The 24,517-nt window shown below is 46.8% G+C and overlaps 1 protein-coding gene across 7 annotated transcripts in view; it reads left to right on the top strand.

Moving 5' to 3' along the window:
* GRIK4 (glutamate ionotropic receptor kainate type subunit 4) overlaps positions 1-24,517 on the top strand; it is a 422,971-nt gene that overhangs the window by 277,877 nt on the left and 120,577 nt on the right. For all 7 annotated transcript variants that reach the window (XM_038535885.1, XM_038535878.1, XM_038535883.1 and 4 more), the window contains one exon: positions 3,566-3,619. In XM_038535885.1, the coding sequence (XP_038391813.1) occupies positions 3,566-3,619 (54 nt within the window). The remainder of the gene's footprint in view (positions 1-3,565; positions 3,620-24,517) is intronic.

Here is a 24,517-nt window from a genome sequence, read left to right as displayed (position 1 = left end):
TGGGCTGGTGGCTGGGCTAGGCATCAACCCCAGAAAGGTGGGCCCCACTTGCAGGCTGCTCCAAGGCTCCCAGCAGCTCCCCCGGCCCCTCCAGGCACAGGGGCCTCCTCTAATGCCACTCTAATTGCACATTTAAACGTAACCTGCCATCTTCCACTGGGGGAGCGAGGCTCCTCGTTAACCTCTGCCAAGCTGTGAGGAGCCCAGCAGACACTCGATGATTGTCTCTTCCTCCTCCTCCCCCTCCCCATCCAAACCTCCCCCTCCCCAGCTAGTTTTTGTCTCCGAGTTAATAAGAGATTTGAATGAGTTCTCTGAGTACCGAGGGCTGTCCCTTCAGTCCGTTGCTATAGTGACTCTCCACAGCTCCAAACCCACGTCTGTCTGGGTGCATACACTCAACACACACACACACACACACACACACACACACACACGCACATACACGCACACTCCAATGGAAATTTTCTCTCTTTTTCTTTTCTCGTGTCTGGGCCTATGATCAGTGAAGTCATCAAAGATGGAAAAGATCCTCTAAGTTTCAGGGCCTCAGAGAGACAGGCTGAGGAGACCTCGGGGAAGATGAAGGGCACGAATAAGATAATTGTCCCCCCAGGGCCCCTTACAGAGGGTAGACAGGATGCACAGTGCCCTCTGCAGTGGCCAGAGCCTGCCTGAACAACCGCCCCCCCCACCGGGCCGATGGAAGCCTTTTGGGGGCAGCCCTTATAATAATAATATAAGACCCTCAGGAATATTTCATGACTCCCAGCATATGTGGTTGGGCTCTTTTTAAAAAAAATGTCTATTGTTAAAATTTTGGAAAGTACAGAAAAGTACATAGAAGAAAATAAAAAATCGTTATAGCTTTTTCTTTTTCTCTTATAAACCTTTAGTTTGGGACATGATGGAAAAATCTTACAGGTGCACATGGAAAAGAAAGACATTCCATCACCCGGAGACAGCCACTGTGAAATTTTGATGTCTATCCTTTCTGCCTTTATAGACACATTTGTTTCTTTTCAAAATTATCATCAGCCTGCACATACTCTTCTGTAACATACTTTTTTTCCCACTTGATTATATGCCCCACATTTTGCTTATGTCATTACATATTTGTCTACAAATACTTTAATGGCTACATCATTTCTTATCATATGGATGTACCATAATTTATTTAACCATCCCTTTATTGTTGGAGATACAGGTTGTTTTCAATCTTTTGCTATAATAAACAATGCGAGATGCACATCTTTTGTACATAAATCTTTATGCACATTCATGAATATTTTCTTAGCATAAATTTCCAGAAGTGAAATTACTCAGTTAAAGATATGCATGCTTTTAAGGATTTTGATATGATTTGCCAGATTGCCTTTTTAAAAGGCCATAACAATTTATACTCCCACCAGCAGCATATAGGTGTCTTATAGTACCCTTGCCAATACTGGGTATTTTCATTAAAAACACTTAAAAAAAATGGCTGTGCTTTTGAAGAAAACGCTCCCTGCAATGATGATTATTAGCAAGTGGTTCTGCTTGGTGGCCAGTAGTAGGCTTTCCTGAAACCACCCATTGGCCTCAGCCCTTGTGACCTTGGCACCAAGCCCATGACTACCCAGTGGGACTTCAGAAACTGGCTCCCTTTGTTCCCATTTGACTCCCTAGTGTCCCCAGCAGGCAGGCTCTGCATGGGGCTTGGACTCAGGCTGCAGGCTCATCCTCGCTAGGGGTTATAGCACAGCCTTGGGGGCACCCCAGAGAGGATGGACTCCATGTGGGAAGCAGTGTGAGCAGAGAGCACACCCGGAGCTTCCAGGAGCCTTGCTGTGCCCCCGTGAGCCTGACCCTGGAGCTTGGCGGCACTCTGCTGTCTCTTGATTTCAGAAGGATTTGCAGAGTAATCCCCTACTTTATTGAGCAGCTGTTCCAGCAACAAACTTTGTGTTTACCCAGAATTCAGGTCTTAAAAACCAAGGATCTCTTGTCTTTTAGCTTTGGGCAGCAGATCTCACAGATGGGTTTTAACCATCTGACGGTGCCTTCTCCCCATCCCCCGGCCCCAGCTCATCCCTGTAACCAGGTCACCGGGGCTCCCTCCTGTCTAGGCAGTGGTGACAGGTGATGGCATTTTTAGATGGACAGTGTTGAGTGTGCAGAGATGAGAGGAGGTCAGCAGCAGGCTGTACCGGCCCCTTGGAGGTGAAGGAGGAAATGTAGTTTTGCTTAGAGGAAAAAGAGAAGCCTCGGGCCCCATGTGACCCCCACATCATCTTGCCCCAGGCCTGGAGCCCTTCTGTACTTCATTTTCCATTGGAATGCTGGCGATAGAAGTACCCCAGGCTACTCTCACAGGAGCCCTGTAAGGGTTCCTGCAAAAACGCTTACAAAGTTATTAGAGTTCCTGGAGACATAAATGCTTTGTAAGAGGGAAATGTAATCACCCCTGGTCTTGTTTTCCCCTCATGCACCCCAACAGGCAGGACGAAAGCGGTTTCCCAGTGGCCCTGGGGCTGCAGGATACATGATGAAAATCTGCCTGTCAGAAGGCATGAGGGCCCTGGGGAGAGCTGGGCTCATTATTTACCTGATCTCCTTGTCGGCCTCTGTAGCACCTGTCACACTCAAAGTCGGGCACACTGACAGGGGAGGTTGGTGAGGGGTGTCTGTGATGGCTTACAAAGATCAGACGAAAAGGAGGCTGTTCTGAAGTCGAGCCTCCCAACTGTGGGACGAGGACACGCGGGTGTGCTGTGATCAAGGGTGAAGCATGTCACAAGCAACTTGTTCCTTACCACTAATGAAAGACCAAAGTTTGCAAATGATTCACTTGTTTCCTACATCACTGCAGACTCAAAGACTCTTAGGAGTCTCACGCACTCGCCTTTGACAGGAGTTGGATTAATTTGGGAATTACCTACAACTGCAGACTCTCCCGTCTCTGCCTCGGCCCCTAAGAGGGTTGTCGGTACTTGCATCGATATCACGGTCCTCTGGGAGAGGATAGTTTGGTTGAAAGGACTGAAATTAGGCTGCTTGGCTTTAATTTCATCTTTTCCCACTTTCGAGACATGTGATCTTGTGCAAGTTACAGAGCCTGTTGGTGTTTCAAGATTCATCAGCTGTTAGATGGGGGGTGGAAGAGGAATGATGGTGCCTCCATCACCAACTTAACCCAAGCGAAAGACTTTCTAGTGCCTGGTCCATACTAAATAATGGGTACATGGTAGCCACTATTATTGCTAATAGTTTGGGAGATAATTATTTTAGTCTTTTTTATTATTTGCTTCATTTCCCTTAAAGTCATTTTGGCTTCCATGATATCTGGTTATATCCATGAGAATGTGTCGTACATGAGAACATCAGCATCTATGAATGTCACTGCAGGGCTGGAGAGCAGGGTGGCGGTGGAGACACCCTTCTCTTCTCCATTCTTCAAGTCAAGGGCAGTGTGAGGACCAAAGGGTAGTGGGCCAGACACATGGCGGACCCTTGGAGCCCTCATGCTCTTTCACTTCCTGTGGCTTTCTGTTTTCTGTCTAATCTCCTTCTCTTCTGTTTGCAGGCAGCTGAACTAGGGATGGTGTCGGCCTATTACACATACATCTTCACTAATCTGGTAAGACATTTTCACAGCTCACCTCCTTGGCATAGAGTATCAATAACTAGGGTCAGTGGAGTGTGACCAAGTGAAGCTCTGGAGATGGGGGATGGGGAAAAACAAAGCAAAGGAACAGAAACCAACCAGAGAGGTGGGGCATTCTAGAAACATGAAAGTCCAGGAGTGACTGGGATTCTCATCTCAACAACTCTTAGCCTTGGGAGGATGGGAATCTGGGGAGTCGAATGCCTCTATCAAATGCCGCCACCTCCTAACAGTGGTTCTGATGGGTGTATCTTCTCTATAGGTCCAGTTACTGGCCTGCAGTCCAGTCACTGCATTGCCAGACCCTTATGGTAACTCAGAAGTAGGACAGCTAGGGCACAAAGTACATGCGTCATACGGTATTAGAACTGGATGCATTTACAGAGGCTGTCTTGGCCAAATCTCCTTATTTTGCTGATAAGAAAATAGATCTGTAGAAATTTGATTGAGTCAGGTTGAAACACTGGCTTTGCCACATGCAACCAACCATGTGCCCTTCAACAAGCACTGAGCCTTGGTTTCCTTATCTGTAAAATGGGGATGAGAGCACATATGCCATAGAGTTGCTGTCATTTTGAAGTGGCATAGTTTAATCTACATGGAAACATTTTGAAGCTATAAAATATTAAGAGATGTGAATGGTTCTTGTGAAGGATACACACTCAGAGACTAGAAAGAACCTCAGAGAACTGGTTTTTCTAAAAAAAAAAAAATTATAACTTTCACTTGAAATGATTATAGGTTCATAGGAGGAGTTGCAGAGAGAGTACAGAGTGGTACCATGTATCTTTAACCAGTTTCCTCCAGGAGTTGCATCTTACATAATGGCCATATGGTTTCAAAACCAGGACATCAAAACGTCCTATGTAGGTATATGTCAATCCCACTGTAACCAAGACACCATTTCATCGCCACAAAGATCTTCCTCATGCCGCCATTTTATGGTCTCACCACCCTCTTCCCCACCATCTCTAACCCTTAGCAACCACTAATCCGTTCTCCATTTTGACAGTTTTATAATTTCAAGAATGTTATAGAAATGGAGTCATTCAGTATCTGACCTTTCTCACTCAGTATGTACGACGAGCCTGGAGACCATTCGAGTCATTGCCTGAATCACTAGTTTGTTCTTTTTATTGCTGAGTCACATTTCTTGGTGTACACGTATCATAGTTTGCTTAGCCATGCACCTATTGGGAGACATTTTAGTTGCTTCCGGCTTGGGGCTGTTACAAATAGAGCTGTTAGAAACAATCATTCAGAGAAGAGGTTTATTTTATTTTATAAATGCATGAGATGTCAAGATCACTCAACTCAGTGGCCCTTCTGTGCAGATGTACTTCTGAGTACCTCTTATGTAATAGGGACCGGACCAGGCACTAGGGATTAAAATGGGACTAAGAAACGAAGCGAGCCTTGGAAAAACTCGAAGTACTTATTGTAGTGCAAAACGGTAAATTCTATTAGATGTGTGTACAAAATGCTATAGATCCTGGAGCAGGGGCCCTTTGCTCAGTGTGAAGCAGGCAGGAAATGCTTCATCAAAGGAGGGATCTTTGGGATCCGCCCTAAAAGAGGGGTAAGGCTCTTCTTGATAAAGGAAGAGCATTTTGGGTTACGGAACATCATATCCACATACTTGGAGATTTGCAAGGACGTGGCATGTCCAGGAGACAGTCACTTCAGACTTACAGACTGTTCCAGGGATGGGCATGACAGTTAATTACTAACCATTTATCTATTGACATCCATTCTTGAAGGGTACCCATTTAGAGGACTTAAGGGCAGATCTCTATTAATTTTAAGATCCTTGCTAAGTTAGGAAGCAGAATACAGCCTCTACAGATTTGACTCCTAAAATGAGAAAGGTTCCCGAGAAGTTACGACTTTCTTGGTCAACATATGTGATAGGGCGACCTAGGAGATGCTACAGTGTCCCTCCCTGGATTTAGGGACCGGATCTCCTGAAATGGCCTGCGAGGTCGAGGAGATGCTCGCCCAAAGGGACAGCCTCGGACTCGGGGTGATCCTTATTCGTTTCCAGCCATAGGTTTTTATGAACCGCCCTTTCTTGGGGCCGCTTCTTCAACCCTGAAGCAGCCTGAGGCCATAGAAGACCACACAGATCACATGTGCACAACCTGGTGCATGTCTTCCAAGTGAGCACACCTGTGTAAGCAACACCCAGATCCAAAAATAGAACCCAGCCAGCACCCCAGAAGTCCCTCTCCTGCCTCGCTCCCCATCGCTACCCTGCAAAATGTAGAACAGAAGGAATGTCTTTGTTTGCTTATTCATTTATTTTTTTCTATCCGGCACTGCTGCTGTAAATCAGAGCATTAACATGTAAAAAGGGAGAAAAGGATTAGACTAGTCCCAGAGCGATGCAGGAACATTTGCTTAAAGTAAGGAGATGTCTGGGGGAGCCTGGGCAAGTTGGCAGAACAGTAAAAGGAGATTAAAGTACAATTGGGCTCCATCTGGGGACCCCGGGATGCAGAAGGGAGGAGGGGGAAGAGGCAGGCCAGAGGCGCCCCACATGAGGCAGCCGCACTCAGCAGAGGAGGACAAAGCTGAGCAGCCAGGGGCACAGCAGTGACTTAGCAGATGGAAGGAGGCCAGTGGTTTTGGAATGTGAGTTCCCCTGGACAGTGCCTAGAACAAGATGGAGTTGCTTGGCCTGGAGATATTTTTCTTTTTTTAAGATTTTATTTATTTGTTCATGAGAGACACACAGAGAGAGGCAGAGAGACAGGCAGAGGGAGAAGCAGGCTCCATGCAGGGAACCTGGTGTGGGACTCGATCCCGGGATCCTGGCATCATACCCTGAGCCCAAGGCAGATGCTCAACCACTGAGTTACCCAGGCGTCCCTGGCTTGGAGATTTTTAAGAAGGCATCAGCCACACTGCGTACCACCACTGCCTCTTCTCAGGACTGATGATGAGTGTGACCATTTATCTAATGGAAAAAAGCACAGGCCTGTGAAGCCAAGTGACCCAGGTCAATGCCCCACTCTGTCTTAGATGCTGTGTGGCTTTGGGGAAGTCGCACTGACTCTCTGAGCCCGTTTTCTCATTTGTAAAATAGGGAAAGATAAAACCTTTCAAGGTCGTCGTAAAGGGAGGTAAAAACGCGTTATTGAAAAGTACTACGGGTTTCTAAGCATAGTATTTTTTTTTTTTATTTTATAACACTGTGATACTTTCAAAGAGCTTTCTCCTTTTCTGGGGCCACAAAACGGAACAAGAGGAGCTCTGGGAACATGCCTCAGTCAGAGAGTTCTTTGAACCTAGAATTAACAGGACTCACACAGTTTGTAAGTTTGCAAGGAGAAATCAAAACAGTAGCTGTATGAGTGATGATGGCCGAATAATATTTGAGAAAACAGAAGCAAGGCCATTGCAAAAATCAGTCAGTGGGAGAATATTCTGGAAGCCTCTGTGACTTTCTGGAAAGGACAGGCCCTGATTAAAAGGAAGGCAATTACTTTAATATCCGCTCTTCCTGCCCGATTGCTGTTGGAGACTTGGAACAGAGAAGGAGGGGCGTTGTGCAGAGGCAATGAGTCACCCTCTGAGCTTCTCCCATCCTTTTCGCCTCATATACAGGTGCCACCTGGACTTTAATACTTATTTCTTCTCTGAATTCCTCAGGGCTACCTATTGTGGCACCGCTTTCTGAATCCTGCCATGGTGTGCGGTGCTCAGATTAGTTTTTGGAAAGCTAGCACCGTGAGCCAGAAGGGCATGGGCCTCGGCATTAGGCAGACGTGATTTAGAACTCTGGCTTGACTAGCTACGGGCTGTGTGATCCCGTGCGAGTAACTTACCCTCTCTGAGTGTCAGAGACCTCGGCTGTAAGGGAACATTGTTAATACGTGCCTCAGGAGATAGTATCCCCATAGCAACGGGCTCATAATACAAATTTAGTAAAGAGAAGGTATTATTTTACAAAATCCTCTTTATGCTTCCCATGTGCTGAAAAAGACAGGAGGTACTTATTTTTCTGCCCAGCCTTTAGTGGCCTGTAAAAGCAACTCCAATAATGCCATTTTATTTATTTTCAGAGAATGCCTAGAACTTGGTAGTTTAGGTGTTATACATGACTGAGCTGGCCAGAGTAGGGTTTGTTTGTGTCTGTTCTCATTCTTCATTTCCACCCGGGCATTAAGAAAGCTGATTGATACTTCTATTGTTGGTTTTTTGAGGACCTGCCGTGCTGTTTTCCAGAGTGACTGCACCCCAGTGACATTCCCACCAGTAGTGCACAAGGTTCCCCTTTCTCTATATCTTCACCAACACTTGTTATTTCTTGTCTTTTTAAAATTATTATTATTTTAGCCATTTTGACAGGTGTAAGGTCATATCTCATTGTGGTTTTGATTTGCATTTCTCTGATGATCAGTGGTGTTGAGCTTTTCATGTGTCTGCCAGCCATCTAAGTACCATACGATCCAGTAATTCCACTTCCAGCTATATTCACCCAAAGAAAATGAAAACACTAATTCAAAAAGATATATACACCCTCTATGTTTATAGCAGCATTATTTACAATAACCAAGATATGGAAGCAACCTAAGTGTCCATTGATAGACGGATAAAGTGTATGTGTGGGGGTGTGTGTGATGGCACATTACTTAGCCATAAAAAAGAATGAGATCCGGTCATTTGTGACAACACAGGTAGACCTAGAAGGTATTATGCTAAGTGAAATAAGTCAGAAACAAATACTATGTGATTCTATTTGTACACGGGACCTGAAAAACAGAACAAATGAACAACAACAAAAATAGAAACTCAAACATAGAGAAGCTGGTGGTCGCCAGAGGGGAGGCCACCGGGGGGATGGGTGAGATGTGTGAAGGGGATTAAGAGGTACAAATCTCCAGTTATGAAAAAAATAAGTTACAGGGATGAAAAGGACAGCATAGGGAATATAGCCAATAATATTATAATAACTTTGTATGGTGACAGATGGCAACTACACTTATCATGGTGAGCATTGCATAATATATATTATTGTCAAATCACTATGCTAAACACCTGAAACTAAAGTAATTTTGTATGTCAATTACATTTCAATTACATTTCAATTTCAAAAATTTTTTTTTTCATTTTAAAAAGAAGGCTGGTTGATTTAGGGCATCTGTAATAAATAAATCCAAGTGACTGCTATAGATTTGATCAGTTAATTACCCATCATAAGAGTTGGGAGAAAAATATCCATCATGAGTCAAACTTCTAAACCTTCAATTCGGTTGACCCTAGAGACTTACAGTTTTTCTCTCTGTCAGGGAGTGGCCAATAGGTGAGTGAGTATGCCAGCCCTGAACTTTGGAGGTCAGGATAACCGACACAGAAGAGGAGGTGAGCCAAAGCTAGCGGAAACTGGCCAGGAGGACCATGCAGCTAGCTACCAGGCCTGGGAGGTCCAGGGAAGACAGGTCTGGGAGCCTGGGGAAGGTGGAGGGGGGGAGCCAAGGCTCAGTGACAGAGTGATAGTGGGGTGTCAGGCAATGAGAGAGACACTTCAACAAGATTGGAGAGACTGACATCTCCCTCTGTTCAGGGAGATGTCACTAGCAGGAAGTTTGTAGATGGTGAAGGCACACGGTTATAGCAAACAGTGAACAGATGTCCAGTGCTTTTGTTTACACATCTATTTTGAAATGGGATTTAGAGTAGTTTGTACTGGTGTCAGAGGTTCAGTTGGCAAAACAGCTTCTTGCCCTGTTTCTGGTTTTGATGGGTCAGAACTCAGTCCCAGCAGAACAAATCTGATCAACAGAGGAATGGGCCTCTGAAGGTACCTGGCTAAGATGGGAGCCTGGGGCAGAGGATTCGTAACTTTATTGATAATTTTAGTGGTAAACTAAGAGCCACGATGTGCATTTGGTCAGAGATCAGGACAGAAACCAGAAGAAAGGAAGTCCTGACAGGTGGACCAAGGTGAGGGGCAAGAGGCCAGGCCCAAATAGGGGACAAAGCGAGGCAAACAAGAAAATTATTCTGCAGAGTCACCAAAGACACAGATGATACATAAGCTATCTGAGAACCAGTTCCTGCCTTTGTACAGATTCTTCTCTTTCTTTTTTTGGTTTTCGGAGTGTTTTTAGTGTGGTGACACATATGTAACATTCCATTTGCCATTTTAACCGTTTATAAGTTTCCAATTCAGTGGCATTAATTATACTCACAGTGTTATCTGACCATTATCATTATCATTCTTCCTAAAACTTCATCTCCCTAAACAGAAATTCTGTATCCATAGAGTGAGCAGTAACTTCCCCTCCTTCTCCTCCTCCCAACCCTGATAACCTCCTATTGGCTTTTTTTTTCTAAGATTTTATTTATTTATTTATGAGAGACACAGAGAGAAGCAGAGACATAGACAGAGGGAGAAGCAGGCTTCCTGTGGGGAGCCCGATGCGGAACTCGATCCCAGGACCCTGGGGATCACACCTTGAGCCAAAGGCAGACGCTCAACCCCTGAGCCACCCAGGCACCCTCCTATTGGCTTTTATTTCATATAAGTAGAATCAGACAATATTTGTCCTTTTGTATCTGGCTTATTTCACTTAGCATCCCAGTTTCTAGATTCATCCATGTGATAGCATGCTGCAGAGCTTTCTTCTTCTAAGGTGGTAAAATACACATGACATAAAATTTACCGTTTTAAGCATACCAGTTAGTAGTAATAAAAGTTGTGCCACCATCACCACCATCCATCTCCAGAACTCTTCAGGTTCCTGAACCAAAACTTCACACCTATTAATCAACGACTCCCCATCCCTTCTTCCTCTCTAGTGCTGGCAACCACCTATTGCCATGAACCTGTCTATTCTACGTACCTCTCATAAGTAGGGTTATACAGGATTTTACAGTATTTGTCCTTTTGTGAATGCCTTATTTCACTTGGCATAAAGGCTTCGAGTTTCATTCATGTGTCAGCATTTTCTTCCTTTTTTTAAAAAACTGAATGACATTCCACTGTGTGTATAGACCACATTCTGTTTGTCCATTCATCCATCAGGGGTACTTGGGTTCCTTCACCTTTTTGGCTATTGTAGGTAATATAATATGAGCACGAGTATCTAAATACCTGTTTGAGTCCCTGCTTTGTCATTTGGGGCATATACGTAAGAATGGAATTGCTGGATCATATGATAATTCTGTGCTTAATTTTCGAGGAACCACCACACTATTTTCCAGAGCAGCTGCACCGTTTTGCATTCCCACCAGCAATGCATGAGGGTTCTGGTTCCTTCATATCCTTACCAATACTTGTTTTTATTTTTTTGTAATCGCTGTCCTAATGGGTGGGAAGTGGTCAGATGTCTTTCTTATTTCTGTTTCGAGTTTGCACTTCGAAAGAAGCAAGACCACATGGCCGAATTTGAGAGTCCTGCTGATTAAGAAGCTTTATAATGAAAGAAAGTAGCCAGTGTGTAAAAACCCGGTCAGACCTGGTGAAAACACCCAGGTTGGGAGCATCCTAGCTGTGTGTCCCTGAAGCTCTTGGGGACCTCAGTTTCTTCACGTGTAAAACGGGAATAATTACATCCATCTCAAAAATTTTTGGTAAAATTAAAAAGTAGCTGTTGATAGCACCTTGTTTCTGGTAGGGAATGCCAACTGCTATAACAGATAAACCCCAAATCCCTTGGCTTTATGCAATGGAAGGTTATTTCTCATTCAACTCACATCCCAAAAGGCTGTTCTTGGTCAATGAGCGGCCTTCCATAATGTCATGCAGAGGCCTAGGTTTCTTCTGGCCTCTAAATAAGTCCTCTTAGAGGCCAGGAATGGGAGAAAACCATGGAAGATCACACACAGGAGGATGAAAGGGCCCAGGCCTAGGAGCGGCACCCTAGTATTTATCCTCACGGCTCCATTGGCTATTGCTGTTATGTGCCTGCACCTACTTGGAAGGGCGATTTGCAAAACGTAGTCTACTGTGTACCCGGGCAGAAGAGGAAATGGGTTTGGTGATCAGTTAGCAATACTGCCATGTTATTAAATTATTAATCATTGTCACACATCTCTTTCATGTGTGCTGGAAAAGCAATTAGCATGCTAAGCCCTGGCAAGTCTATTTAGAGGGCAACTGATCCTGTACGTAGAAGTCTGATTAGCACCTTGATATAAGGGTATCAGCTCTGTTCTCACTTCAGGTCTACACCGGAAGTGCATGTCCAGGGGGGCTGCTGGCCTGGCCGTCCTGTCTGACGCTTCCAGGTGTGGCAGGCACAGGCCAGTTACAGGTTCCCTGAGCTTGTTCCATTCTTAAGTGTGGAAGGAGTCTCTGTCCTCCGCTCGGCCTCAGGCTTTGGCAGGGGAACTGCTGTTCTACAAAGCTGATGGAAGTTTGGATAGAGGACATGAGAAATGAAGGGCCTTTGGGCAAAGCCTAGTTGGCCGCTGAGACAGCAGAGATGCCATCTGAAGAGAGGAGGTGAAGGGGGAGGCAGAGTTTGAGCTCATAAATCTGGAGGGATTATCCAGCTACTAATGAACCCAGGGAGATTTGCAATCACTGCCTAATAGAAAAGATAAAATCACCCTAATCTATTGTCAGAGAGTACAGATGGGCCCTGTGCCAGGGGAAGGAGCTGCCGCCTTGGTGAAGAGAAGCATAGAGACTTCAGGTTAAGAATCAAAAGTGGTGAAATGTCAACAAAAGGCGGGGAAGAATTGGGGCCTGGAAGCGGGAGACTGTGTCACCTGGGCTGGCAGGTATTGCCGGTGGCACAGCTGGTTGGAGGCTGCGACCGCCACTTCATTGTCATGCCCCAGACAGCTCATGAAGCAGTGTCTAATAAGTACCTGATGGGCCACCCTGGTATCACCACCATGCCCGGAGGGCAGGCTGCCATTTGAGGGGTGTATACAGAGGCAGAGTTTTTCCCTGGGGGAATGGAGAGAGAAGGGGCCAGGTGCTGGCTGTGCCATGTTGGAAAGCATGAGGAAGGGTTACAGCAGCAGGTGGCCTCATCCTATAGGGGACGGGCAGTGAAGCAGCTGTGGCTTCTAGTTACAGCCCTGCCGTGAAGCAGCTGAGTGACATACAGTTGACCTGGTGAAAACCTTCTACCTTCAAGGCTCTGTCATAAGTGCTTCTCGGTTATTGTCTCATTTAAACCTCAGAACCATTCTAGCAGAAGGCAGTGTTTTATCCCCATTTTACAGATGAGTAAGCTGAGCCCCATAAAGCTCAAAGTAGTGGAGATGGATTATGACCCCAGGCAGTGAGCCCTTGACCCCTTCACTCTGTCGCATTTGTCTCCACAAGCCATTGCTCCTTGCTGGGCTTCGTTTCATCATCTCTAAAATGACGAAGTTGTGTTAGGTGATCTCTCGGGGCATTTTCAGCCCTGGATTTGTTTTATCCTACATGTTGGGGAGCATTTCACTTCACAGCAGCCTCAGATTGAGAATCTTTCCTGGAGAGGGAGAGAGAATGACCATGAAATTGAAGGCCCAGAACCTGGCCCATGGGAGCAGCTTCTGTTCAGCTAACAGCTCATCAGATTCCCAAAGAGTAGCCCAGTCCCAGTGAGTCCTGCAGGATATAACCTTTCTGTGCCCCTGTCTCTGTCTTGTTTGGGCAGAATGAATATATGCAGCCGATTTTTCTCCTCTGGGTTCATTTTATTGTCAAGCAGACCAAGCCTATGTTTATTTTTCTAAAGGTCTATCAGAGAGATTAGCCATAAGTAATTGAAATTGCTAAACTTATTACAGAAGGGGGAGCCAGGGCAGACAGGGAGGAAAGAAACCATTGATGCCAGAAGAAGGGAGCGTGTTCACTGCCTGTCCCTTCTGATCCTTGCTTTGGTGAGCCAGACCTGCTCATCTCTCAGGTTTTATTTAAATGTCACTTCCTGGAGGAGTCTCCCCTGACACCATGCTAGGCTGGGTCCTCTGTGACACTCTCACAGCACCCTGTGCTCTGTGTTTTATAGCATTCATCTCAAGTGCGAATTTCTTCTTCTGTGTCTGACCCCTCTGCCAGACTTTGAACTTCATGAAGGCGAGACCAAGTCTGTCCATCTATCCCTGTACCCTAGATGCCTACTGGCATGTAGTAGATACTCAATAAATATTTATTGAGTCAACAAAGAGAGCAGCTCATAACAGTGTAGAGTTCTTGGACCAGGAGGGCTGGCCAGGTGAGCTAGCTTACCTCCTTGTATCTGGTAGGAATTCAGCTCATCCCCACAAGCCCATGAGCACAAAAGTCCTGCTCAGCCAGGCGGAGTTGGGCTCAGTGTCCCCTTTGCTGAGATGAGTCAGCACTTTCATAGGCCGTATGGTAACTACTCAGTATGGGGACTATGATGCCCTTCCTCCATTCTGGGCTGGACAGACTGGAAAGCAAGGATGTGCAGCCCTGTCAAGGGTGCATTAGTGCAGGATCCAAGAGACAGGGTGACACGGGGTTCTGATGAGTGGGGGCAGTGTCAAATCCTGAGCTTCAGGGTTGGCATCACAAATGATCATTGAGGTAAGAAGAGGCTTAAGAGTGTAAAGATAATCCAGCTGATTGTGCTGAGTGGCCTGTGTCACCTGGGGCTGCTTTCTCTGCAGGCCGCACCATGCCCAGGCCAGCCTTGGCCAAGGGGCCTCTTTGGGCCAGCTCCTGACTCCTGGAACCAGAACACAATGATCTTTGAAACAAAATGTCTCCTTCAGGTTTTCAAGGTCATCATGAAACTAGTCCTGTCTGCTGTCCTCATGGCTTGGCACACGAGCTTGGGTGGGCCTCAGGACTGTGTTCTCGCAGAGGATGGAAGCACGGTTTAAGGCAGACAGCCAGGGCCTCAGATCAGAGATGGTGTGAGTTTGAAGGCAGGCGCTGTGATGCAATGTACACGGGGCACATTTCCTCATCCACTGGAATCTTAGTCTTCCCTTCTGTAAAATGGGATTAACAACTCCTAGAACATCATCTTGTGAGAACATGGAGACTTTCTAATGCTCAGTGGGCTGCTAGTAGAGGTTATTCCCTTCTCTCCTTCCTTTCCCATTTCCTTATTGGGGATTTCTACCCTTAGACCTCAGGTTCCTCATCTCCTGCCTCTCATTTTCCAAAACTCCAAAGCTAGAAACATTTCAAAATTGGCCTCTCACCTAGTTAGAACTCCATTTCCCATGGTCCTGGAGCCCCTTCCATATCTTGCAGTCTTTCCTGAAAGCACACACCATGCACATACACACACAGCTAGCCAACAGCTACAATCCATCAGTCAACTTTCTAGAGCCAGAACAATTGATTCTAAAGTGTAATTCATTGTAAAATTATTAAGTCTATCTACATATTTCACCTTTATTGAGCCTTTTAGGAGAACCACTTCGTACAATACAGTACACCTTGGTGAATAAATATGTTTTTAGTGTAACTAGGAAAAGAGTAATGGAGTGAGTGAAAGCTCTCCATATGTTTGTCTGAGCCTCCAACGTACCACCCCCATTAAGTGCAAACCCTAAACAAATCTCTCCTGTTCACACACATGGGTATGCCAGCATCTAAAGGAGAAGCTCTTACTCTAAAATTGTGCTCTCTGGCTGCTAACCCTCCTGTGTCTCTTCTCTGAGCTAGGTCATTGGTAGGGAGGGGGTGTATTCAGAAAGAGAAATGGCGGGGAAAATTAGAAGGAGATTCAAGAGGTATTGACTGAAGAATTATTCTTTGCATTTGCACTTGGGAAAATTGTGGCTGACTGCTGGAAGCCCCTTGGCCCAAGTTATAGGATTATAAAGTGGTTAGCCAGCCGTGATTTAGTGGCTTGCCTTTGCAAAATGCTCAAATCAACTATACTTATTCAGCAAAGATTTATGAAGTGCCTACTGTGTGCGGGGGGAATGCAAGCTGCAGCATGGTGCGGCTTAGAGAGCTCTGTCTGTCAATGCGAGGTATGGAGGGCCAGAGGAGGGAGCATTTAGTGCTTCTTTGGGAGCATGAGAAAGGTTTACAGATGTGTTTCCTTTAATCGTTTATTGAAGGGATGGTTAGAGATGAGAATGGGGGACTGACACGTGGGCAGAGGTAAGGTATGGGTCTGAGCAAGAGCACAGTAGCACTGGGGCTGGAGCAAGGGAGTTGGGGTGTTGGAGAGAGATGAAGCCAGAGCCAGCAAAGCAAGGTTCAGGTCAGATGTAACCCCATCTGTCCCACAGAGTTGCTGGACTTTTTGGGAGTCGCCAAAGGCAGGCCCGGGATCTTGAGTTGGCTGTCCCACTAACTGACCACACGTGTAACTTGAACAAGTCCTTTCTCCCCTGCCAATAAACTAGAAGGTGTCCAAAGACCTCTCAACTCTGAAGTGCTGTTGACTCCACGGACTGGATGAATATATGATAAGTGGCTGAGTGACTTTCTGGGCCAGCCTGTTTCCCATGTGAAGCAGGTGACTTTCCTCTACGTGGCTTTTCAGGGTCCTGGTCTGCCATACTTATCCCTCCAGTGGCCCCTCCAGCACCCCTGGCTTGTGAGCTCCCCCTTGCCCAGAAGCAGCTGTCCTGTCTCTCGTGCCCAGCCTACGTTCCCTGATGGATGACGGGCCTCCCCAGTCTCCAAATCCAGTTTGTGCCAGTATGGGAATGGATGAGGATAGCATCACCTTTGGGGACCTTTGAGAGCATCTAACTCAATCTCAGCATTTCACAATTGTGGAGAATGACTGAGGAGGGCTCATGACTCACCTGAGCTCTCAGAAAAAGCTAGGAGTAGAGGGAAGAGGCCCACAGGCCCACACATTCCCCGGGTCAGCATGAACTGAGCACTCACTGTCAGGGAGGTAGCAATGAATAAAGTCCCATCTTCGAGGAGATCAGACTAGAGGGGGAGATAAATTATTGTAAATCAAATAAATTATTATAAATCGACAGATTAAGTAAAGTGATGAGGATATTCATGGGGCATTTGGGGGCCATCAAAGGGGCCCCTGGCCCAGTCTGACAGGTTCAGAGAAGGCTTCCTGGCAGTGGCTACACCCAGAGGGCCTATGGGGATTAGCTAGCTGGAGATAGGGGATGAACAGGACATTCTCTGAAGGATACACACAGTTTAATGTCTTAACAACATTTGCTCTCTCTCTCTCTCTTTTTTTTTTTTTTTTTGGTATTTTTTTTTATTGGAGTTCAATTTGCCAATATATAGCACAACACTTAGTGCTCATCCCATCAAGCACCCCCCCCAATGCCCATCACCCAGTCACCCCATCCCCCTGCCCACCCCCCCCACCCGTTGATTTCCCAGAGTTAGGAGTCTCTCATGTTCCGTCACCCTCTCTGATATTTCCCACTCATTTTCTCTCCTTTCCCCTATAATCCCCTTCACTATCTCTTATATTCCCTGAATGAATGAGACCATATAATGTTTGTCCTTCTCCGGTTGACTTACTTCTCTCAGCATAATACCCTCCAGTTCTATCCACATTGAAGCAAATGGTGGGTATTTGTCACAACATTTGCTTTTTTAACTGAGGCCTTAGCCAAGGAAGTGGACAATGGAAAATCGTGATGTTGGTGATGAAGGCATTTGAGGATGGGGAGAACCTTTCAGAGCCTTCATTATGTCACACACAGGCAGCCAACTTTCCCTCTTCTGTGGAAGGCAGGGGAAGAGGGAAGGTTGAGTCCCATGTGGACCCGAGCTAACACTGTGAGTGGTATGGTGGCTTGTCACAAATGCCCGAGACACTCTGGGCTCACTTGGATAGCTGTCGACAGTTGTCCCCCTGCAAGGTAATGGGTGCCACTGACCTGGAGAGAGAATTGAAGCCAGGGCTGCCTGGGGAAAGGTAGGGATATCTGGCCAGTTCTATCGGCAGGGTGGCTCTGAGGTGCTCATGAAGCAGTGTCTAATAAGTACCTGATGGGCCAACAGTTTGGCCTGGATTGGCAGAGTGGCCCGTTCTCTGCCCTCCACTATGGGTAGGGCCTTCCAAGCCTGAGCCCTGGGGAAGAAGCAGCTCCTTCCTGGAGAAGGAAAGCTGCTGGTAGCAGTGGTGGCTGTCAGGGGGACAGATGACAGTGGGCACAGGTCTGGACCCAACTCAAGATGCCCTGTAGTATAGATTAACTTCAGCTGGAGCTCCAGGCAACCCTGGCCTGGCAGGGCTCATTTCTAATACCCCATCCACCTGTGTTACTGCCACTCTTCAGGTGGCCACTCCTTTCTCAGAGCTTCTGAAACTTCTCTCTTCTTACTCTAGAGAGTACCCAGTATAGGGCTGTGGGCCAAGAGGCATCTGACTCAAGCCAGTGCCTGTCTGGGCTGGCGGGTGACTCACCAAGTCATGCTGGGCAAGGCTGCTCCCCTTGGCAAGCCCAGAAGACCACAAGAATTATCCCAAGCTGCACTGGAGGCTTCTCCAAGAACTGCCATATTTGAGATACTCCATTTGTGTTTGTTCATCTGCTCTCTACCCAAAGCAAGGGTTGGTCTCAGCTGGGGCTGATTAATCAGTCTATCTGAGGAGGGGAAATGAGGCATTGTTGTCAGTTATCCTGGAAGAACCAGGCACCAGTAGCAGGGATGCAGGATCATTGAAAATGGAAATGACCCAATTAGGCCTTTATCCCAGAACCTTGGGTTGGAGGGAGGAGCCTGGCACCTGCACTTCGCAGTGGGCCCTGGTTTTTAAAGCTGAGGCAGGAGCTTCCAAATACACTTGAATCCTTACCACGTGGGGCCGGGGATGTGAAAGCAGAACGAGTATTGCCAGGAAAATCAATGGAAACTGAAGAAGCATTCGATAGGGGGTTTAGAGACCCTAGTGGAGGTGAAAAAAAAAAAAAACTGTTTCGCATCGGAGGAGCCAATTATCAGACAACCTCTTTGCTGATGTTTGACAAACAGCATGACAGTGAACGTGGGTCCCCCGGGACTCTCAGAACTAAGGTTGAGATATTTGTGTATCATCCATTTAATAGAAATTGAAACTTGTTCCTTGTGTCTGCCCCAACACACATACCCACACATGCACGCACACTCTCTCATCAACGTCTGTGTGTGTCGCTGACTGGGTGCACCAGACTGTGTATATGAAATAAATCAAATTGAAATAAGAACTAGACTCTGGGGACTACTCTGGTTCAGTATCTCTGGAAACATAATGGTAACGTCCCCTTCTGACTGCCCAGGCCTTCTCTCTAATAGAGCTTTGGGAGAACAGAAGACCTACCTTGCCCTCTGTCACAAATTTGTTAAAGATTCAGAAGTTCCATTAATTCAGTGAGCGATGCCTTGGCCTCCCCCTCTGTCCGGTGATCCAGGAATCCCCCATTATATCCCACCAAGAGTCTGATCATAAAAATCTACCCATTTCTATAGCTGGCATCGTCACAGCAGACACTCTCTGGTTCTGGGTGCCACCGGTGTGCCAGACACCATTCCAAGCTCTTACGTTTGGGATTTTGAGCCCTCAATATATCAGTATCCGATAGGTGTTCTGGTTCTACGAGACCCAGAGAAGTTTGAGAGCCTTGGCTAATGTCATTCATTCAACAAATGTTGAGCTTGTAGAGCTGAGAATTTGCCCTTGACCTCCCAGCCCACACCTTGTCCTTATCAAATTCATGTTTATGGCTTTTTATGTGCTGTATGAATTTTCTGTTGCCATACAACAAATGACTACAGAGTTAGCAGCCTAAATAATACCAGTTATTAGCTCACAGTTCCACAGGTCAGATGTCCAGCATGGCATGGCTGCCATGCTCCGGCTGAAATCAAGGTGGCAGCTCGCTGTATTCTCATCTGGATATTAGAGGCCTCGTCCAGGCTCATTTCTTTTGGCTAGATTCATGTCCTTGTGGTTATAGTACTGAAATCTCTGTTTTCTTCCCAGCTCTTGGCTGGGGACTACTCTCAGCATTCAGAGGCCACTCTCTGGTCTTCGCCTGAGACCACCTCTGTGACCTCTCCATCTCATCTCACCAACAGAGAACCTTCCTCTGCACCAGCCCTTCCCACACTTTCAATCTTTGTGACTTCCTCTGCTGTAGCCAGCCAGAGAAAACTGTTTTTAAAGAGCTCATGTGCTTAGGTCAGAACCACCTGGATAAGCTGTACCTTCTAGCATAACCTAGTCATGGGAGTAGAACCCATCATAGCCCTAGTCCCCCGGGGAGTGTTGTGTGTATTTGAGAGAGTTAGGGGGTGAGAAGGAGTCTCAGGGGGGTCACCTTAGAATCCTGCCTATCACATGTGCCAACCTGGTAAGTCAGTTTATTTCTCTTGCCATCTGCTCCGCCCCCCCCCCCCCATCACCTGCTGAAAGGATGGACAAGGAGAGATCTAGCCAGGGAAACAGGAAGAAGAGACTGGAGAGTCTTGGGGCAGGAAGTAGCACATCCCCTGAGAGATGATACAGCCAGGTTCTCTCTGCTGGCCCATGCCTGCTGCAGGGCTCTGGCACCCCCAGCTCCCGATGGTGGTCTATAAACCTGAGAGAAGACTGAGAGCCAAGGGTACAGGGGGAACTGAGGCCACTTGGCCTGCTGCAGCTTCCACAGAGGCGCCTAGCCCTGAAGAATCTGGGCCCTGCTGAGAAGAGTGTTTGGGATTTAATGAATGTTTGGAAAGCATAGGGAGTCTGAGAATAAAAGACATTATGGCAAATCGCATTATTATTATTATTATTACATTATAAGTGCTATTGTATTATAAGCACCATTAGGAGTAGCAAGTGCTGTTATTATTAAGCAATCCAGCTTCTCTATCCCCAGCATCAGGCTCTACTCCATGTCAAAGGCATCAACAGCTCAATCCATCACCATCTGAGGCTTCCCCGGCCACATCTTTGTGGTTCTGACACCTCACATTCACAGCCCAGCAGTGAGCATGACACCTGCCCATCCGGCTGAAGCCTCCGGCAACAACCCGCACGGTGGATGCCTCTCCCGTGAGCCAGCAAAGCTGGATTTCTATCTTGCCTAAGAGTTAAGATCCTCCTGAAACCATTCCTGATGCTCTCTCTTGCTTAGAGCCCTTCAGTAGCTCCCCATTACCCTTAGGATGATGTCCAAAGCAGCTTCCTATGACTTCCCTCTGGGCTTTACCCTGCCCCGTTCCCCACCACCCACAGCTCACCCCAGCCAGACTGAGAGACTTGCCGTCCCCTGAATTTATCACACACCCTCGCTCCTGGGGCTCTGTGCATGTTGTCATTTCTCCGACTGGGAAGCTCCTCCTCCCACCTCTCCATCTGGCTGGCTCCTGCTCATCTTTCAGGCCTCGTCTTGCAGCCAGCTCTCAGCTTAGGAGTATCAACAGAAATTCTGATAAAAGAGACCACCTTTTTCTGCACCCCGAGCACTCATAGTGACCAGCTGTCTGGGACTTGCCTCCTGCTTGCTGCTAAGTATATACATCTTGAAGACAGGGACACGGACACGATTTGTTCTTTTTGTATATCTAATGCCTAACATGATGTGTATCCTACAGGCGATGCTTATGTGTTTGTGGAACAAATAGGTGAAGAGGGCCGAGATCTAAAGATCTCCTGTTGTGTACATTTCCCTCTCCTGTGGGAAGAAATCTGAGAGCCCAGTGGCCTGAGTCCTGGTCCTGCCTTAATTGCATAATATGTCCTGACTGATCTTGGGCATGTCAGAGCCAGCGAGACTCCCTGCCCCTATGGGAGCCCATCGTTTGGTCCTGCTGCAGAGATGCAACGGGCAGAGGCTACCGATTGACAACATCACTCATCTTCCTTAAAACCTCCTTATACCCCTAGTGAGATGGGGGTCGGAGTGCCTTGAGGCTCCACATGCCTGAGGCTAATGAGTTGGGTTCTGGGACGAGATAAGTTTAATACCTGATGTGTATAGGCAGGAGGCCTGATCAATGGATCCTGAGTGCAGGGCACCTCAGAGGTAAGGAATCGATGCCTGATAAAGGAAGCAGCCTGCAGAGAAGCAGTTGCACTTCCCCAGCCTAAGGGGAGAGCACAGTGTCCACTATTTCTCATGTCAGGTTGACCCTCGGAGGTTTCAGCTTCACAGTTAATAACCACTTATTGAGTCCCAGAGGCACAGAACAGTCTTCCAAGTACAAAATGAAGATGGTCACAAGCTGCTGGGGTGGAAGTGGGAGGGTTCTTTCCCGCTGGCCTCTGCCTTCCTCTTCCGGGGAGCAAATGACCTGAAGCCTTTGGAAAGGTGGTTCCACTCTGATGGGTGTTTACAGGTGAATTAATTCATTTAGTAAATGTGTATTGAGCATTTGCTAAGCTCAGGCATGGGGCAAATACAGGGAAACAGATCAATGAGCAAGACAAAATATGGTCTGCGTTTGAAGTCCTGTTTGTGGATTCATGTTGGGAAAGAAAAAGCAGAGAAGGGACAGGGTCCCTGGGAGGAACGGATATGTGTTTAGGTCACAGGGCTAAATGAATAGGAAGCATGCAGGGAAAAGAATCCAGGAGATCTGGGGGCTGAGAGGTTTAGGACCAAATCTCCCATTAAATGGAATCGCTGACAGGTATGAATTAGCCTCCCAACTGCTACTTTCTTCAAAGACCTATTCCACAGAAAGCAGTTGCCCAGCCTGCAGAGAGCAGAGGCTTTGATGCAGATTAATAGACAGGAACCTGGGTTGGGGGGGGTCACAAGTGGAGGTAGAATGGTACCCAGCAGACTCTGGGCTCCTGGGAGCTCCAGGGCTTTCCTGAGAAAGGTTGAGAGGGCCCTTGGGAGACACGGGTCTGGGGCCTGGCCTCTTCCATGCATTGGGTTCCTGGAAAAAAAATGAATGACTATAGTCCTCAAGAAGCCTTGGGAAGTCAAGAGGTCCTTCTTACCATGGGGTAAGATGAGGGGCAGCCTGACAGGCACTTCCTCCTTAAGCTTATAATAGTGTTGACTTCTTTATTTTTTTAAAGATTTTATTTATTTGAGAGAGAGCAAATGGTGGCGGGAGGAGGGGGGTGAGGAACAGAGGGAGAGGGAGAGAAGGACTCCCAAGCAGACTCTGTGCTTAGTGCAGAGCCTGATACAAGACTCTATCTTCATGACCCTGAGATCATGACATGAGCCAAAATCAAGAGTCAGATGCTCAACTGACTAAGGCACCCAGGTGCCCCAATAACGTTGACTTCTCTCTCTATGTTGTGCACCTGTGTAAATGCTGGTAATGTGAGTGCATTTGTCTCTAGAGCACCCAGTCCTTTTGAACAAACTCTTGCGATAAAAGGCTCTAAGTGACAATAGGTATGGTGGTGGCCCAAATGAAGCAGTGGCCAGTTCTGTCTGGTTTTGGTGATGGAGGAGGTCAAGGTGAAGAGTGAGCAGAGGGGTAGACAGGAATTATAGCATGAAAAGACGTGCATGTCAAACTAAGGAGTTAACTTTTGTCCTGTTTGCAGTAAAGAGCATTGGGAGGTGGAGAGGGATTCATGATCAAATGTGTAGTTTAGACCGATCCCTCCAGCAATAGCACCAAGAAGGAGCTTAGAGAAATGCAGGACTGGGAAAAGGGAAACCAATTAGTTGGTAGTCCAAGAACAAGCTGGTGAAACTCTGAATTGAGGCAGAGGTGATGGGGATGGTGGAAAGGGGAAAGATGCAAGAGGCGTTGATGATGTAAAATGTTCTCTGACAACCATGAATGAATATGCATGGGAAGGAATGAGATGGGGAGCATGAGAGAATAGAAGGAGCAGGACAGGAGTTACAAATTCTGGATTAAATGATGGGTGGGTAAGGGTCACATTCACAAGTAACCGAGGGAGGGGATCAGATTGGGGTGGAAGGGATGCGGAGTTCAAGTTTGGGGATGATATGGTCTCAAGGATATCTTCCATCAATCCAGCTTCATGATAATGGCTTAAGAAATTGGAATCTTTTGGCGTTATCAGTTGCTCCTGGGGTGAAAACCTTAAAAGTTGTCAGTCATTAACAACCTCAGTCAGGGGCACATACATTTGAGTTTATGCTGGGTCTCCTGGTGACCGAGTTCCGGGTATACAGTAGGGAGGCGTAGGGTAATAAGCACTGATCTTGTATGCTGGTACCCGGATCCGAATCCCATGTCTGTCTTTTGGGCAAGACACTTAAGTCCTAGGAACCTTCATTCCTTCTTCCCCCAAATGGGAATATGAATGTCCTGTCCACCCTGAGTGAGCTTATGAGGCCCAGTAGATACCTGATACTTACAGGTATCTACTACCCTTCTGTCTACTTCCACAGAAATACTTAATGTTATTAACTCAGTAGTAGATTGATGTTTAATAAGCGGCCTGTGATTTGGGTGATGCAGGTGCTGCCCACCCCCTCTCAGGAGCGAGAGGCCAGGGCTGGGCACGGAAGTGAAGGGATCAAGGGCAGAGTCTTGGGCGCAAGCAGCCAAAAAGCAAGGGTGTTAAGAGTAGGAACCAGTTCTGGAGTGAAGGGTCTGCAAAAAAAAGTCACAACCTGATGGGGCCCAGGTGGCCAAATTCAGGGAGACTTCACAGGTTGTCAGGCATCAGGATGGCACCTTTCAGGGGTTGCCTGTGGGGCTGGCAGGAAGGCAGCTGTTAGCTTCTTAGGCCAACGAGGGCTGAAGTCTTCATGTAGGGGTGGAGAGGCTCACCTTTGTGGCACATCTGGTGGCCTCCTCCCCATGCGGTCTCCTCACTGCCTGTGAACGATGCCTCAAAGTGCAAGTGGAATGCATTCCTTGAGTGATTTTATTGTTACTATGACTAATACTAATAACTCAAGGAGTTCATATCATCCTTTGAGTCTCCAGAGTGCTTTTCCTGTACGTTATCTCTTTTAAGCCTCACATCAACACGGTGAAGTGCTATTTCCCCTACTTTGTACTGAGAAAACTTGTCAAATTAAAAGAGGTAAAAATAAAGAGATTAAAAAATGTAAAAA

This window comes from Canis lupus, chromosome 5 (assembly GCF_011100685.1).
Source record: "Canis lupus familiaris isolate Mischka breed German Shepherd chromosome 5, alternate assembly UU_Cfam_GSD_1.0, whole genome shotgun sequence".
Taxonomy (NCBI): domain Eukaryota; kingdom Metazoa; phylum Chordata; class Mammalia; order Carnivora; family Canidae; genus Canis; species Canis lupus.
This window is presented reverse-complemented; position numbering and strand designations above follow the sequence as displayed.